We start from the raw sequence: 18,333 nt of genomic DNA, 5'->3' as shown, positions 1-18,333 counted from the left end.
TTTGATTACCACTCTCCATCTTGGGTACAAATAAAGGCAACTATTAAGTATGCTGCTGTTGTTTGACTCGGGAACAAATAGGCACATAGTTGCCACATACACGAGCACAAGATTTTTCTCTTCTTCCATGTAAAGGGCAGCTGAATTCGGAAGAATTCAAATAGCACCAGATATTTATTTTTAAGGCTCATTAGACAAACATAAAATACAGATGTATTATTTAGTACAAGTCCTTAGATGCACCCACTTATACCTACGTATATCGATTACCATACTCATATCTCTGAGTAATCCGACTGTTTTTTCACTTCCTTCACAGTAACGATTAGTTAAGTAGCTCATCATTTATCAATAACACCTATGGGCACTGCAGTAAGGGTCCCTGGTAGCAAGAAAATATCTTCTCAGTGCTTACCATCTCAACAATGATAGGTATGCCCTACTAATCAATGTTCAGATTTTATGTATACCGTTTGATACATGTGTGTAATATGAATGTAATTTGATAAAGCCTAAGAAAACATTTTAAATATTGCCACATGAAATTACTTGGCAAAATAGTTCTCAACTAATCATCTTTATCATTGCAAAACCTGAACACGCAACAACACAACTTTTACAATAGTAAAAAAATTTAGCTTCTAATATTCACTGGACAGAAATCAGTATCTGTAGATAAAAAAAAAATTATAATTAAAAAAAATTCTCAACAGATAAGCACATTACCAGCTCCTTTTCAGGGCATCCAGAGAAGAATGCAGGATCAGAAATAGGATCAGAAAGAAATGACTGAAGTAGGTTTAACCGGAGACCAGTAGGAGGTTCATTTGTCATCTTCACTCCATTCTGCAGAATGGTTACTGGAAACTAGAAATAAAAACCAGCAAAACTGCATTCAGAAAGTGTGTAACAGATGATATATTAGTATAACAATACAGTATTACTTTCTGTTTGTTATGTAAACAATTATCTGTAAGAAATTATATATTAAACATCAACAGCTTTAAAAAAATATCTGAAAGGCATCAAGAAAGTAAGATCTTGCTGTAAACTACAAACCTATATTTTAAAAGCTTTTCTTGGTATTCAACACCTTATAATTACCATAAAAAATTAAAATTTTTAATTTATGTGAAAAAAAACCTTGGTGACAGCATAGAAACTTCTTAATTGCATATGCTGGCAACATGCAGTTGCACGCACTAGTACACAAAACATCACAATACCAAAATACTACCAAATGTTACAAAAATTGGTATTACTGTTTATAATTATTTTTAAATGTCCTTTCTTGATTAAATTATCTCTTCAACAGCCTCATTGTACTTCAGAGAAGTTCTGTATTATCAGCTCATTCAGGGATACGAATAGTTTCTAAAAATGTTATCAACATTTCCTTTCCCCAAATACAGAGTATTTGGCAATGCATGTACCTTTGGTGAAGGGTAACTAGTAAGCCAAAGTCTGAAGACTGGATGACATTTTTCACTGTTAAACTCCTCACATATTTTCTCCAGCATCGGCATCCATGAGACAGCTAAATGACAATTTTGTAAACAAACCCAGGTTCCTTCTTCCATTCCATTTTGAATCATTTTTGTAGCTATTGGTCCTTGTCCTTGTCCTAATGAGATGGACTGAAACTTATCCCCAACCATCTCTCTGTCATTTGCAAATTTCAGGAGGCCTTGAATAGAAAGCATAAGATTTTAGCATGTCTTCATTAAAAATAAGTTATGTCCGGAAATTTTTTTTTAAATGTTTATTACTATTTTGTTAAAACCTACATACAACAAGATGGTACAGCTTTGATGCAGAGTGTAATATTTATTCAGTTTAAAATATCGTTTCCATTTTTAGGGAGCACAGAATTTTACCAGCGTGACATGATGCACTCAAATCTACTTGTACAAAGTGCAAAATAATCCTCATTCTGTATTGAAGGGGAAATTCAGGTCCCTAATCTAAAAAGCTGCACTATGCTTTTGTTTTCTCTTTCTGTGTGTACTTACTAGACATGGGATCTGCTCCTGGAGACAGCACAAATATTAAAGGGATTGTAGAATTTGAATCTAAGTAACTTTTTGTTAGATCAAAAGGTGGTGGCTCTACAAATTTCTTGCCCAGTTTATCAGTTACAAATGTTGTTACAGCTGGACCAATCTGGTAAAAAAAGTAAATAAAAACCATTAACATAAATTAAACATCACTGCATATTTGACAGCATATTTTATGTAGCATTTATTTTCTTAACAAAATATGATGAAAAAAAGATTAGTTATTTTAACAACCAGTGTAAACTATGCTACAAGACATGGAACAGTGTACAAACACTTGATAACAGATCATTTTACCTTGTCTGGTCTTAAGCACCGAAGAATTATCATCTTTTGTAATTCATTTAATGTATTATTAAACTGGTCTGGTAACGGAAAGCTTTGTGGCTCCTTGCTGTCATAGATTTTTTGCCATTCACCTATATTTTCAGAGATGTGACTCCTGAAGTAACGAAAGCAGTTACAATTACAGTAAGTACCTGGAGTCTCTTTTTTGATGTTTATCAAAGGCTAATTACATTGTATTGTCATACAAGCTGTTCCACATCTACAACGGCAAATAATCCTACACATGCTGAAGAGTGAAAAATCTTTTCCCACAATGCTATTGACGACGTACAACGCTTGACCTGAAAGGTTCCAAGTTGACAATAAGTTCTGCCTATTCTGACAGCACTGCCTGGATTTTCAAAGGTCTGGGTGAACTTTCTGCCTCTCATATTTCAGGAAAACCTCACTTGTTAACTGAAGAAAGTTACTGGGAAACTAAACCAGGAAAAAAAATTATTATTTTCCTTAATGCAACATTCGAGTACATCCTCTGCAATGGGACAATACTCAGACTATTTAAGGGCCTCCATATTGCTACTAAAACTCCAAAGGGGCATAAAACACAAAACTGCCCCAAATAATTTCTTCTACCAGAGCAGCATTTCCACAGTCAGATCGAAATCCTCCTAATATTCGTGTTGTCAGCTATTTATATGCAAGACTTGTACAGCCATGAATTTATGGTTAAATTCTATTTAAATCCAGGGTGAAATTCTCCTGATTTCAGGAGATTAGATTTTACCAGAAAAATTCCTCACACAGTACTGCAGTAGAATTTTGCTACATATACTTCCTTTGGCCTCCGTGGACCCCTTGAAACACTGTTTCTCTACCGTGGAGACATTCCAAAAGAAAAAATTCTTTATGGAATGCCTCAAATAATTTAGGAAAATAGTATAATTAAATGTTATAATTAGCAATCTGACTGCTTGACTAAAATAAGTGAAGCAAACCTAATGATGAAAAAGGGCTGGTTTTACCACGTTGGCATTCTGGCACTGGTTTGGAAAACATGTAGGAAACATTTCTTTCAGCATGTTACACGTGCTTTCGTTAAAAATAATTAAGGATAATTCACATCAACATTTTACTATACCTCAGTTCTTTCAAAGCTGGGATTTCACTAGCACGACATAATTCATCCCAGCTCTTATCTGATAGCCAAGATGGATCTGGATTCTTGTACTTATTCTTGAGACCCACACCCCCAGTTAGTAAGAACATAAACTCTTGCTGTTCTATTTCATTTTTAGCCCTGTATTTAAAAAATGGATAATATACAGTTCTTGAGATACAATTTTACATAATGTAAAGAGTTGTTCAAAATTAATTACACTTCACTGCCATTTAGTAATACTTCTACTGCAGTAACGGCTGAGATCAGATCTCAGTATTCTATAGAGTTAAACTGTATGGTAAAAATTACTGATTAAAAGTACAGTAAGGGTTTCAAGAGGGAAATGGTATATATCTGCTTATCTGTTTTTAAAAAGTGCAATCATTCCTGATTTTTAAAGGCTTTATAGAAAATATAAAGGTTCTGGGAACTTAGTAACCTTACAAATTGGCCCAGTAATAGTCCATATACAGATGCGTACACCACGTAATTATGTAAGTGTGCACATTATGGCCAAAATGGTGCAATTTTGAACTTAAGTTTCCCTTTCACAATGTATTCACACAAAATTACAAAAAACCCAGCAAGACAAAACTAAAAACAAGTGGTAGGTGGAAGAGAAAAGACTGCAACGTCTCATGACGTATGCAAAAGGACAAAAGAAAAAGGAGAAAATGAAAAACAAAGACAAAAGCCTAGAAGCTGTCGGGGACACCACATTACTGTCTTAGATTTCTTTCTAAAATGCTTTCTTAAGTAATAGCAATTGTTTGTGGCATAAGGATGCTATGTAGCACTACCCAGGTCCTTTAAAGGGAGTCAAAGATGAATCATTGACAAAACCATTGATTTAAATGAGCATAGGAATGTTTTTTTTCATACCGCGTCCAGCAGTTACATGCACTCACATACTTGTTCACTTGTAAATATTATCAGTATTAGAAAACCCCAAACATTTATATTATTCCTCCAAAGGCATTATTACCGATATGCACAAGAACATGCTATCTCATCAATACCTTTTCCCATGATAAGAAAATCATTAGTTTCTGTTGTTAAGAGACTTCACAAAAATGAGCTTACATGAGAAGACTACAACATAGCAAAAATGAGAAGAGCAGCTTGTCCTTTTCGAACAGTGAACGACACACATTGCAATACAAATTGTATGTGAAGTGGTCATTTAGATATCGAAGTCGCTTCTCCAAAATTTTGGATTTGTTACTAAAAAGAAAAGAAATGGAAAACAGACTTCAAATTTAATAACTTAGGCAAATCAGTTAAGAAATCTAAATCTGTTTGGGGTTGCAGAGGAATTATATTAGACCCACATGCTCCACAAGGGATTTCGATACCCATTTCCCCAATATTTCAATCACACTCAATGTTTTGCAGCTCTTTTAAAATTCCCAAGCAAAATAATTGGCTGAAATCAATTTGCCACAGTTAGGTGGTGGCACTCAGTGTTCATAATGGAGCCTAGTTCAGAACCAGACCTCACTCTTTCTGTAAGTCACATTCTTAAAAATACTTAAAACACATGCTTACAGTTCATGATTTGCTCAAGCAGTAACTCAAAAGAGCATTTACTTCATTAGCAAATCATATTCTGTTTCAAAAGTCTACATTTAAGGAGGGATAAGAGGTAAATGGTTTCAAAATATAGAGAACTGTTCATAAGAAGAGAATGAAAACACTTTATTTTACATGAGAAAGACTGTATTTACCTATCATGAATAGAGTTGATGAAGAGGTTAACAAACCAACTAAGGGAGTACTGGTACATGGGATCAATGTTTGCCAAGTCTGCAATACTAAAGAACAGCACCGATGAATGCTTTGCAATAGCTCGATAGCCTTCTCGAGACTCGGCTATTTTAAGTTCCGTTTTCTCTGCAATCTAAACATCAACAGTAGTGGATAAAGAAAAGCTTTCAGTGTTCTTTGTACAAAAATATTACTACTTAATAACATTACTAAAATAGTTCTACACAGTACTTTATAACACCAGAGTAAGACAACTTTTATGTTCCAAAAGGCATAATCACAGTAGGTAATGACTACACTGGGTACAGTACTTACCTGTAACACGGTACTGCCTGATCTATTTACCTACACTACAGGATGCAATAGGGCAAAACAAAGGAGGAGTTTTGTTGCAACATTTAGCATCAAAAGTATCAATCTATCTCTGCAGTATTCAAAAATACGACTAATTTCAGACTGGTTATGTATTTAAGCTCTACTCTTTCTACTGTAAATCAGTTTTATACAAAACGATACTCTAAATATAAAAAGGGTTTTCAAAATTTGACCATGAGACAAATTCTGAGATTACATTTGATAGGCATTAGTAAGTAGCAGTAAGGTCAATATCAGCTTAAAGAAAACACTAATATTTGATTTATATTAAGTCTACAGTAATTAAAAAACCTTTATTCTCTTAACAATGTCATTTAGCTCTCATTGACTTCAGCTGGTATTTTATGCATTAAGTATAACAAAAGAATGTGGGCTTGCGTACCGGTATTAGTCACCCAGATTATTAATGTCTCCCTGAAAATTTTTGTTGTTTTAAAAAATTAGTTCCTTCCTTTATCTTAACATATTACCTTAACTTCAGAGTTTATTACTTTTCACTCAACCCTTATAGATAGATACACATTCTCTAAAGCATTTTAAATTAAAGACTGAATAAATGATCAGTGAAGATTCTAGAATGGATCCAACTTTATTTCTCTTCACATTTCAAAAGCACAGAATTTCCTCCTTATGCTTTGCATCTAATTCACAGTCTTGTTGCTAGCTGCAAATTTTAAAATTTAATTTCCATGTGTTGTTAAGGAGATCACACATACACATTTCTTACCTGCTGTTTTTTAGTGATCTCATTAGCTGTTATTTTAGCAGAATCCAAGACCTTAATAGCAGTCTCGTCTTCCAGAATATTCCCTTCAGACGAATGTAAGGTTTCTAAAATTTTCTTCTCAATTTCTTTTAGATTCTTTTTATTTGCTGCAGACTGAAGGATAAGAGCATTTCTTTCCTCTTCTAATTCTGGTCTAGTGAAAAAAAATGCATGCAACAAAACCAGTCAATGTTCATCTTCCACTGCCTGTAAAGGAAGCCCATGAAGATGACTCCTTCTTCCTACAATAAATATTTGTGAATATCCTCTTCAGTTTAAGTAGGTTGCTACTGTTCAGCATACATTTCTAATTCTGAGTATAGATTTCTTTGCATAACTTCAGTATTTGGAAATGATAGTCTAAGCTTTAACATCTTAGCATTTTGCAAATGTGAGTACATTTCCTTTATTATAACCCTGCTGCCTGAAAAAACACCATGTGATACGTGGAATAAATTTACTGCTGGAAACACTTTTTTTTAGCCCAATCACATAGACATTTCCGTACAACCCAGATACTACTTCTCTGTGTCTCTGTGAGAGTTCAGATAAGACCCATAATCAGTTTCAGAGGCACTGTGCATTTATTTCATACAAAATTAAAACAAAATCCTCATAATTCTGCATCCTTGTCTGGTAGCTCCATCACATTGCAAAAATCACAATAATGATTTAAACTGCAAATAATATTTACATAGTTTTCTAGCATTCAAAGAATATTTCAGGAGAAAAGTGTCATGAAAAAAACAATAATTTTACATCTACTATTTTAAGTAACCTGTGGACGCTTACCCCACAGTAAACATGACAATCTGTTCCCCTAACTTTTTAGATATGAAAACTAGAAAAAACATCTTTTCCCCTCCCTCCCCCCCAAAGATGCAACTGAGCAACATTTATACCATGTAACTTTAATTTTGGTTTACAATAAATTAATCTCTCATTTCCTTGGAATTATGCCATAAAAAATTTAAATGGCTGCTTGCTATAAAGAGAGACTTACCTCTCTTTCGCTACGACAATACCTAGCAATTGGTCTTCAAGTCCGTCCGGTGTTATCATAAAATTGAGTAAAGAAACTTTTGTAGCAAGTTCAGGCATATAATGTGGATTTCTCAGTTTTGTGGTAATAAAAAACTTGAAATCATTGGAATACTCAATAATGGTCTCACCAAGCTTGATACACTCCACACCTCCTAATGTTAAGATGAGAAATGTTAAGAAAACCATTATCTACTTTAATTAGTTACAGAAAGAAATACTTTTGTGATTAAATAAAAGCAAATTCTTGTCAATGAAAAATGTCCTGAAAAGTAAAAATAAATAAATAAAATAAAATAAAAAAATAAATCTGATACTCTGAGAAATTCTCACACACTTCAGTGAGGCCACATTTTACTCTTAGCAGATGAAATCGAGTCAATCCAATTAGTACTGTACTTGGAGTACAGTACTGTGTATACATATATATACAATATATATACTGGAGACAGTAACAAAGAGCCATGGAAATATTCTCAATATTCTCAATATTTCCACGAGGAAAAGTTGAAAACCAAATTCATAGCTAATTAATAAGTTTATTAATTAATTAATTAATTATTAATTAATTAATAATTAATAAGAAACACAGGAAAATTATGCCTTAAGCAAAATGCCTTGACAGCTTTTCTTGATTTGTGCAAAACTTGTAAATATTAGTATTAGACTAAAACGTATGAAAATGAACAAGCAAGACATAATTTCACTGAGACTCTTCCCTTTGCTGCGTCAAGTGTCTTTGCTTAGTCTCCTATAGTGACACGGTGAAGGTTTTCACACAGAATATGATATATGAATGATACTTATTAAAAAATAAAATAAAATAAAACTTCAGGCTGTTGCAAAGGTACCTTTCTCCTACCACAGGCAGCAGCAAACCAGAGAGTAATAAGAAAAACATCAGGCAGTACCATAGATTGTAAGATGAATGGCAATGTAATCTACTTCTGAGTTCAAAATTAATTTTGCTGTACCTTGTTTAAAAGTCTGTTTAAGTAGCAGAGGTTCAAGGGATGGATCTAGTTCTTCTCCAACATTTTCTAGCAGAAGTGGAGTGCCAAACTGAATGCAGTTCTCCAGGGTTCTCATATAATCTGTGTCACTGACCTTGATAACATTCAGGCGGTTCTCCTTCTCAAAATTCTTGATCCATTTATTTGCTTGACCTTGAGGATCAATCATTAATGGCCTAGAACATACAAGGCAGTTTTCTCTCAGTGCTTGCATGACTTTTTCAAAATTTTAAACTGTTTAAAAATGTTTCTGTGTCAGGCTGTCAAGGAAAAAGTGATACAATTTTGATTCTGTTATTTTAAGAGATCAGTGAAAAAAGGAGGTATAGGTGTTTTATCATAATTTGCAAAGTAATACCAAAAACAGTTTCAAGAGTTGCAAAAGAAGTTCATCACATTTTTCATGAAAGACACTAGAATGCAGAATTCTTGTAAAATCTTGTTCTGCCTCTCCCATGGAATTCTCCTTATTTAGAATGTAAATGTTTTTACAAATTTTGAGTTCTAGCTCATATATTTTTTCACTTAAAAAAATAGAAGTAAACAATTAGTTGCAATTTACATCTGATATGTTGGTATATCAGCTAGCATAAGACTGGAAATGTAAGTGGGGCAGGGAAAGGTGACACTACTTTAATTTTCTTCAACAGCTTTGTCCCCCTGTTTACCTGCTGATTTCATCTGTATGTATGTATTTAGTAAGTCAGGCATGAACGGTATCAAACACCTCCTCTAACTGCATCCTCAGAGAACTAAGCAATATTCTAAAAATGGAATGACACACTGTAACCTGAATCTATCATGAAGACTAATTCTTAAGAGAACACAGATCACAAGAAGATCACCAGGAAGTTTGATAATCTTGTATTTCTACTGAGTGGAGGTTATTTGCAGACAGATATTACAAGTTTTCATATATTGTAATAGAAATCAACCTTGAAATAAAATTTCAGTTGGCATAAAAAAAAAAAGAAGTTGTTACAGGTCCTAAAAGAGTCCTTTATATAGATGTGAGTTTCACACACAATGAATGTATATAAAACACAAAAATGTCATCTGATAGCCTTATAACTGTAAGAACTTGAAACGGACTGTTGTATATCTGGACTCTGCAATTTACATAACCTGAATCTTATAATTAAGCATTTAAAGAATGAGGATTTCTGTTCAGTTCTAAAACCAATTCTTAGAAATGCTTCATTAGCTAGTAATAGGACAACAGGATATGCTTAAGAAAACAAACAAAAAACCAAAACAACCCAACAAGTAACTTTATCCAACAGCACTGGATCTCCTGGAAGGGAAGCTTTCCAGTAACTGCATACACAAATCTCTAGATTGTTATACCCCTTAAATTTCACAGGAGCTGGGTATAAAGACTCAACTACTGGTCTCAAATACATTGTTTCTACAGAAGCTACGTTGTCTCTAGACATTTAATTGTTTTGCTTTAAAAAGTAAAAATTTGTTTTGATTTTAAAAGTAAATCTTTTTGTCACCTACCATCGCCTTGAATTGTCAACAATGACCCCATTATCTACAGAAAATACGTCAGTTGGCAAGCCAGCAATATTCCAGGCTCTTATTTTTATTGGGTCACCAAGAGTCTTACTCAAAGAGAAATTCTCAGAACAAGGGATATTTTTCTCCTGGAAAAAAAAAGAAAAGAAAATTCCATTTATCTTTATTCCCTGTTCCTTTTCATCTTTTATTAAAGGCTACTTCAATCCAAAGTGACTCTGTACGTTTCCTTTTAAGAGTTTGAAATAGGCCAAGTATAACCAACAAGGAGAGCTGCCGTGCTCGACCATGTTTCACCACTAAGGAGGGGCTGGTGGAAAACATGAAGCTCAAGGGCAGCCTTGGCTGCAGTGACCATGAGATGGTGGAGTTCAAGATCCTTAGGGCAATGAGGAGGGTGCACAGTAAGCTCACTACCCTGGACTTCAGGAGAGCATACTTTGACCTCTTCAGGGATCTGCTTGGAAAAGTACCATAGGATAAAGCCCTGGAGGGAAGAGGGGCCCAAGAAAGCTGGCTAATATTCAAAGATCACCTCCTTCAAGCTTAGGAGCAATGCATTCCAACAAAGAGGAAGTTGGGCAAAAACATCAGGAAGCTCGCATGGGTGAACAAGAAGCTCCTGGACAATCTCAAACAGAAAGTGGAAAGTTACAGAGGGTGGAAGCAAGGACAGGAAGCCTGGGAGGAATACAGAGAAATTGTCTGAGCGGCCAGGGATCAGGTTAGGAAAGCTAAAGCCCAGATAGAGATAAATCTGGCCAGGGACATCAAGGGCAATGAGAAAGGCTTCTATAGTTATGTCAGTGATAAAGATGGGAAAAATATGGGCCCACTTAGGAAGGAAACAGGAAACATGGTCACCCAGGAGAAGGCTGAAGTACTCAATGACTTTTTTGCCTCTGTCTTGACCAGCAAGGGCTCTAGCTACACCACCCAAGTCACAGAAGGCAATGGCAGGGACCAGGAGGATGCAGAACTGCCCACTGTAGGCGAAGACCATGTTCGAGATCATCTAAGGAAGCTGCACAAGTCCATGGCATCACTTGATTTATGAATTATGGCATTAGTATAAGTATGTTGGAACTCTCCCTCTGCAAACGGCATAATCAACCATTTAATTAACATATAAATATGTGCCAGTGTAAGTTATGATATAATTTTTTTACATTGTACATAACTGCATTTTAAAGTTAATTCTTTTATTTAAAGGCAAAAAGAGACAATTCTGAGATTTTAAGTAATAATCAAGACTTACAAAGTCAATGATGTGCTCTTGTTTCTGATATGCTACTTTAAGTCTACAGTAAACTCACTGATTTCATTAAACTCAAATTTACAGAATATTGGATCAGCAGAATTTATCCCATTGATCTTAATGAGTTTTACTAGGCTAATATTAAATAAACGACAAGTGAGGCCTTTTTTAGTAATCTGAAAAAGCAAACACTTTTTTAAAATCTAAGATGACCTTCTAACCTTGCACAGTTTGCTCCAATCTTTGGTACATTCCTGTCGAAATCCAGCAGTAAAAGCTCCCAGATATGCTATCACACCAGCTGATATCAGAACATCTCCTGTCAAATTATCATATACGTCTTGAAGGTCATTCGCAGCATTATTCCATCTATGACAAGCAGAAAATACAGAAAAAAATAGTGCTAAAAACTCCACATTAATTATATTGATGATAAAAATCAACCTTTTTTGTTGTTGTTTATCTTAACTTCAGGTGGAGAATAAGGACGCAGCACTTATGTATTTTTTTCTCACAGGGTGCTGGGCTATCTTGTCTAGACCATGCTTTTGCCAAGAAAGGTTGGACGAGATGATCCTTGAGGTCCCTTCCAACCTGGTCCTCTATGATTCTTATTTTTAAGACTTGTCTACAATTCTCCTTCAATCTTGCTGCCCATATTTTTACATTACAAACAATTAGGAATCTTTCAAGGCCCAGACTGTTACACTCTTCAGCAGTACAGCCCTCAGCCAGAGATACAACATTAAAGGCTCAGAGAAGTGAAGTTCAAATTCTGTTTCTACAATGGCTGTTATATCTGACATTTGAACTTTAACCTGACCTTGATTTCTCTCCACCAAGGCCTCCAATCAACTTCTCTGCTCGTTCTAATTTTTTAGCACACAGATCAACCTGGAATTCTAAACGAGCCTTTTCTTCAGTTTTCTCAGTGAAGGTTCGTTCCAAAGCAGCCAAACGATTTTCAACTGCTGCAAGTTCTTCTCTCTTCTGATTCAAAAGTGTCAGTGTCTCTGCTAAGGACTGCTGTGCCTCTCTTAAACGATCTTTCTTGGGTGCAACCACCTATTCAATTACAACCAATACACAAATGCTTAAGCACATTTTGGTAACTTTATTATTTAATACAATGCTTAGAGTGAATATACCAAGCAAAGAAAAGATTTCATAGCACTGAGGGACTATGATCAAAAACTCACCTTTGCAACCCTGTCATACACCTCCATTGCCATAATCCATTTGCATAAACCCTCTGCTGCCGAGGAAGCTTTAGCCACCTTTTGTGGATCAAACTCAGGATTAGTCAAGTATTCAGCCCGAATCTTCTGCATGATAGCTGCCTGGATAACAAAAGCATTATAGCTCATCAAAATCTTATGGTTGACACTTTAAAATTACACTAATTGATTGCTCTTTCTCTACGCAGTGAAACAGGAAAGAACTACTCAGTAATAATTGTGGTAGAAAACACTGCTCATTTGTTTCTTTTGATTTTCCTATCATGCTTTGTGATCTTTTCCTGTTTTCATCCTAATCCTACCCTTATCCTTTATAATCATGCATTTTGTATGTCTTCCATGTGGCAGCTACCTAAGTGCTAAGAGCATTACAGTCACATAGAAGCCTTAATTGATGCTCTCCCTTGTGAAAAACATACAAAAGACACAGCCGTTGGGGATCATTATAAAAAATTATTTCTATTAATGTAAAACAAAATCTAAATAAATTACATTGCCTGTGCCTACTTCCACGGATCAGTTTTAAAAAAGGTCAAAGCATATTCAATTTCCACTGAATTGGGCAAACAGCAAGAATGACACTATTGGATAGGGAGATCTTTGGGGGAGATGGTCATATTTTAAATAAAGTTATATAGTAGTAAATTTCTGCATTCATTGTATATCTTCTAGCATACTGAACAAAATACTACCATTTTGTCAGCATTCATTTAATCAAAATAATACAATTAGAAACAGCCATTAAGAAAAGCACCAATGTGGGCAGTAATTTAAAAACAGGGAAAAAAAGTTCGTAATACCGAGTAATTTATTTAGAAAAACTAGCACAAAAAAAAGACATAGGAAGGTTGGACAGGAATCAAACGTGCACTCATTGCACAAAAAAACCCCACAAACACCCAAACCCCAAAGCAGAATACGTGAAATCAGGATAAAAAGACTCAGGTTCAGAAGAAACAGGAGACAGCTCTTTATACCACTTAAGGCAGACTTCTGGAGTGCTTTGTAAAAAGATCTTGTAGGTACAGAAAGTTTACATGGGCTTAAAAGGACTAGAGAAATTACAGAAGAGAGATCCACTGAAAGCTCCTAAACACACAGAAACTACATCTAACTTTGGAAGTCCTTCATTTGAAGTGGTGGAGGCTGGAAGAATATTTGGATAATTTACTATATATATATATTGTTCCTATTCCTTCCAAGGCACCTGCTTCCAAGGCCTGCCAAGGCCATTTTTGGACACAGGACAATGGACAGGACAATTTACTCTGATAGTTTTTTATGTGTTATTTTTACCTTTCGATGAGATACTATCTATAAATTGCAAAGTTAGAAACATTTGTGCTCAGAAGGACATTTTATTCAAATAGAAGACAGGCTGTATAGAAGTCTCATAAATTCCCAAAAGGGAATTCTAAAACCTTCTAAAAAGTCACTTACAAGGCTCTCCCTGAAGAAGTCTGACTCACTTGCCATGATCGTACTCATCCTATAGAGGTACCCTTTCATCTTGTAAAGATCCTTGGTCATAGCAGAAGTTGACTAACTTGGGACAAATGGGGCTTCTGATATAGTATTTTCTAATTTTAATTTTTTCACCTGCAAGAAAATCTCTACATGATAAAAACCACTGAAAAATAAGACAGAAGCCTTACTGGAATATTGTCCTTGTCATACTCCTTCAAATCCTTTAAGAAATTCATGTCACCAAGCAGTTTCTTGCTCGGAGCCCAGTAATCCAAAATCTGCAAAACACAGTAAGAAATATTTTTTTCAAGCTTTAAAACAAACACATAGACAAAAAATGACAAATCTCTTTTAGTTAAAACTCATGCATATTTAATACTGATAACCTTGTATCTCCTTGAGACATTGATAAAAGGGAAAGTCTACCAGATCAAACATTTTTCCCAATCCATATTTAAAGCCAAAAACTGAACAGTGTCTCGGGGAAGAGCTATGTATCATCTTTTATCAAAATACGAGTCATGTAAATTAAATGCGTTCTCTCTCCACATTACAGAACTTAGAAAATTTGGAATTCTGGAAGTTTTTAGTAAAATAATGGATGGAGGCCCTAAGTACTTGCCTACTTTAGCAGACCTTTGGTGATCTTGTTTATTGAACAAGTGCTCTGTGGAGCACTTCTGATGAGAAGAACATGAATTATAGTTTTATTTGAAACTACTGTCTGCCATTTTACCTTGCCTCCAGTCCCTGAAGGATCTGCAATCTTTTCAGGTTTTATGTCTTTCATGACACAGATCGCAGCCATGACAAGTTTGACACCAGACGGAGGATTTTTCATTGATTTGACAATTGATATATCAGAAGGCTAAAATAAAAATCACATTTAAAAAAATTATGACAAATGGTACGCCTTTCTCACCATTAAGATGAATGAATAAACAGAAAAAAAGGGGAATTATTACACTATTACCCATGAACATAACTATAGAAGATTTTTAGAAGGGATAATACAGTGTTAGCAAGACAGTTAACAATATCCATCAATGTATCCTATGCGGGGGAAATAAAAAATGAAATAAATGCTACCAACTGTAAAAATTATATTAAAATTATCATTAAAACTATATTTTTAAAAGTCCACATCAGAATATTTTTGATACACTTCCATAAGAGTCATCTAACACACCTCATATACTTCACAACTCCTACTAAACTACCTCCTACTACACTAAATTCCCGCAGGGCTTTCTCGACAATACTGCTTTCAGATCTTGTACTAAGTCATGACAAGGACAAAACCTTTAAAACTAGATCCAGATATCCAGATAATTCTTAGCCATAAACAAATGCCATGTTATACACTGGCAGTCAACATTAACTTAGCTGAAAAAGGATGAATTTCCTGATACCACTGCTGCTAATCTCAGGTTTTGGTTACTTTTCCCACAAGTGGGCATTCTTGCCAATAAACAATTTTTTCGATGCATGCCTTCCCCTTCCTCCCCCTCCCCTTTTATTCTGAGTACATGAAGAGGAAATACACTGAACAATGACTGTACAGGTCCTCTTCTTTGCCAAAACCAAGGAAATTTAACACTTTTCAAATCCTTTTCATCTTAGTGCATTCTTTCCCAAATAAATGGAAGAGATTCATCATGTTAAAATAACTCTTTCAAATGCTGAAGTTTAGATCAGCTTGCCTTCAAAGTGTCAAGAGCATCTAGTGCAGCCTCCAGGGCTGGGATTGCCTCTGCCAGGTCACTCTCACATTCATTTTTCAATGCCTGAGCTTCTTCAGCTTTTCCTGTAGCAATTTCTTCATCTACTTTTACAGTTTTTCTTTTTTGTTCCACTTCAGCAGATTCTATTTCTATAGTCTAGAGAAAAACACATGGATGAGCTTCCTATTGAGCAGTGAATGATCAAAAAACCCGAAATTACATATTATAGAACTCATGGAATATTGTAAGATACAAAAAGAATATGGAAGTATTTCAATATTTTGATATATTTTCAATTTATGTTAAGGGAATAATTTGTTTCTTAGCATGATGCAACTTCATCATGGAGCTTTAACGGTAGGTAAACTGCATGAAATCAGATTACTGTCAATGACAGCTATTTAAAATAAGTTTGAAGCTCAGGAGACAAGAAACTATATTTGTGCATCAGGCTGTAACTAAAAAATGACCAGCTTTTTGGTGAGTTTTCATAGCTCCAGAGTCTATAACATTGACTACTGACATTTATTTTCTTTTCAGTGATGAGTCAAGCCTTCATCCAAGTAGTCCCTTTTCAGTTCTACAGAAGTGACATCTATTTTTCTTAAGGGTTTGTAAGAATAGGTAGAAAAGATATCATTGTATCCGTAAAAACACTTACAAATCAGAAGCAAGTGTATGAAAACATCAATCAAATCTTGCTTTTTTGTGATGCAACAGTAACATACTAGTTAAGTGTATTTTTGCAAGTCAGAATTTTCAAAAACACCTAAGAGATTGGTTCCTAAATACCACTAAATTTCTATGAAATTAATCCTTTTTAGGATCCTTTTAAAAATCAAGCATATCATTCCTGCACATGCAAAGACAGACTGCAAAACTCTTCTTGTTTATTTCGTATGGTGAAGAACTATTTGAGGTTTTTGCAATGTATGTAAATGATCTTGGGAAAGCTGGTCTAACCACTATTAGCATGAAAGTCTAACATCCTTCTGCATGGAGCTTAGGCAAGGACTGTATATGCAGAGTCTGTATCTTACATAAAGAATGCAATTTTTTTCCAGTTCTAAGGATATAAGCATAAATACTGGCAAGTTTCACAATACTGCAAACCCCAGTAAACAAGAAGTGTGCTCAAAAAATTGAACTCAACTCTTATTTTCTGAAAGTCACACATCAGCAACCTTATACAGACATACTCTTTAGAACCTGTCTACAATCAGCTGAGATACTGAAGTAGAAGTACATTGTACGGTAAAATTCCTCATTCAAAGCTATTTATTACAAAGGTGAAATTATGGATCCCAAGTATCAATATGCTTACATTAAAACCCACAAAGTTGTATTTGTGTGACTCTACCTTCATCATGTTTGCATTATCCAATTTAGCCTGTTCCAGTTTGGGCTGCAGCTGAACTAGCTCTTGCTTCATCTCCCCAACCTGTACATATATAAAAGAATCAGGTAGGATTCAGAAGTACCAAGTACAATTTTCAGTAATTTCTATAAGACCTAGTTTTACCTAATGACTAATTTATTGATAGAAGGAAATTCAGCTTCAAATCAAAACACTTCAGAGACTTTTTTTCATCTCATATGCACAATCTAATTTTAAGAGGTACATTCAGTTATAGTCATCTGTTAACCATTTAAGAAAGGGAAGCTCTGTTCATATGCTGCTTAGCAATATGTGCTTAGAGGTCTGTGGCCTCTAGCACAACTGCTATGACTGTAGGAAAGAAAAGGTAAAATACATTTCTTACTGTTGAAGATCAAGCTAAGTAAATCTGAAGTAACGCTTTTTGACTGACTTCTCCAGGAAAAGGCCTGCTTCTGCCAAACATTTTGCATTTTCAGTTCCATTTTTGTCCTAACTCACTTGTGATTCAGCAAAAGCTAGTTTATCCAGTCCATTCACGTATTTCTTCTTGGCTTTCATTACAGCATCTCGTTTCTGAGTAAGAAGATTCTGAAACGCAGCAATAAGCTCAAGATAAGAAGTAGGAGTAACATAATTATGGCGTCCCAGACTTTGCAAGAACCTATTTAAACAAAAAAAGAAAAGAAAAAGAGTAGTTTAACTATCTAGTTTAAATATTGTTAGCAGAGTTATGTAACTGACAAATAACAGGAGTAAACAATTTTGACAATTTTATGTAATATTTTTATGCAGGCAGATAGTATACATTAACTTTTAATACAGAAATAAGAAGAAATGAAACTCAATCACCTACTATTTTGTTGTTTCCTCCTTCTAAAAATTCAACTTTTGAGTTCTCTCTTGCTCAGTTTAGTACTTTCAACAGCATAATCCTTTCCCTTTTAATATTTCTATAAATTAACGAATTGTTTTCAAAAGAAACAGACTGACCTTACAGATAGTGACAAAACTGAAGTATGAAAGTATTTACAGATGGGCACAACTTCCTGACGCTCATTGTCTGTGAGCTGAAGTGTTTCTAAGAACTTATTAGCCACACGTTCAAGGGCATCTTCAGGCCATGGCTGATGGAGAAGTGAGGAGAGAAGCATTTGTAAAAATCAGCTGTTAGCAGTTGTCATACTTTCAAAACAATTTTTACCATTCAAAACACCAGAATGAGATATACTAGTCCCAGCTATGTCTCAAGAACAATGAACTGATATAAGGGCTAGATGA

At 34.8% G+C, this 18,333-nt stretch overlaps 1 protein-coding gene across 1 annotated transcript in view; it reads right to left on the bottom strand.

Annotated features, from left to right (window-relative positions):
* DNAH12 (dynein axonemal heavy chain 12) overlaps positions 1–18,333 on the bottom strand; it is a 70,249-nt gene that overhangs the window by 7,333 nt on the left and 44,583 nt on the right. The window contains exons 45-64 of the mRNA XM_074152702.1: positions 18,046–18,179; positions 17,554–17,716; positions 17,035–17,115; positions 15,654–15,830; positions 14,687–14,818; positions 14,139–14,228; positions 12,445–12,585; positions 12,069–12,310; positions 11,467–11,614; positions 9,970–10,115; positions 8,428–8,642; positions 7,416–7,608; positions 6,374–6,566; positions 5,232–5,404; positions 4,588–4,728; positions 3,484–3,642; positions 2,355–2,499; positions 2,013–2,163; positions 1,434–1,687; positions 727–867 (exon numbers count right to left, since the gene is read on the bottom strand). Coding sequence (XP_074008803.1) covers positions 727–867; positions 1,434–1,687; positions 2,013–2,163; positions 2,355–2,499; positions 3,484–3,642; positions 4,588–4,728; positions 5,232–5,404; positions 6,374–6,566; positions 7,416–7,608; positions 8,428–8,642; positions 9,970–10,115; positions 11,467–11,614; positions 12,069–12,310; positions 12,445–12,585; positions 14,139–14,228; positions 14,687–14,818; positions 15,654–15,830; positions 17,035–17,115; positions 17,554–17,716; positions 18,046–18,179 — 3,219 coding nt within the window. The remainder of the gene's footprint in view (positions 1–726; positions 868–1,433; positions 1,688–2,012; positions 2,164–2,354; positions 2,500–3,483; positions 3,643–4,587; positions 4,729–5,231; positions 5,405–6,373; positions 6,567–7,415; positions 7,609–8,427; positions 8,643–9,969; positions 10,116–11,466; positions 11,615–12,068; positions 12,311–12,444; positions 12,586–14,138; positions 14,229–14,686; positions 14,819–15,653; positions 15,831–17,034; positions 17,116–17,553; positions 17,717–18,045; positions 18,180–18,333) is intronic.

The sequence above is a fragment of the Numenius arquata genome, chromosome 8, assembly GCF_964106895.1.
Source record: "Numenius arquata chromosome 8, bNumArq3.hap1.1, whole genome shotgun sequence".
Lineage (NCBI taxonomy): Eukaryota > Metazoa > Chordata > Aves > Charadriiformes > Scolopacidae > Numenius > Numenius arquata.
The sequence above is the reverse complement of the archived record's forward strand: the minus strand, read 5'-3'. Positions and strand labels throughout refer to the sequence as shown.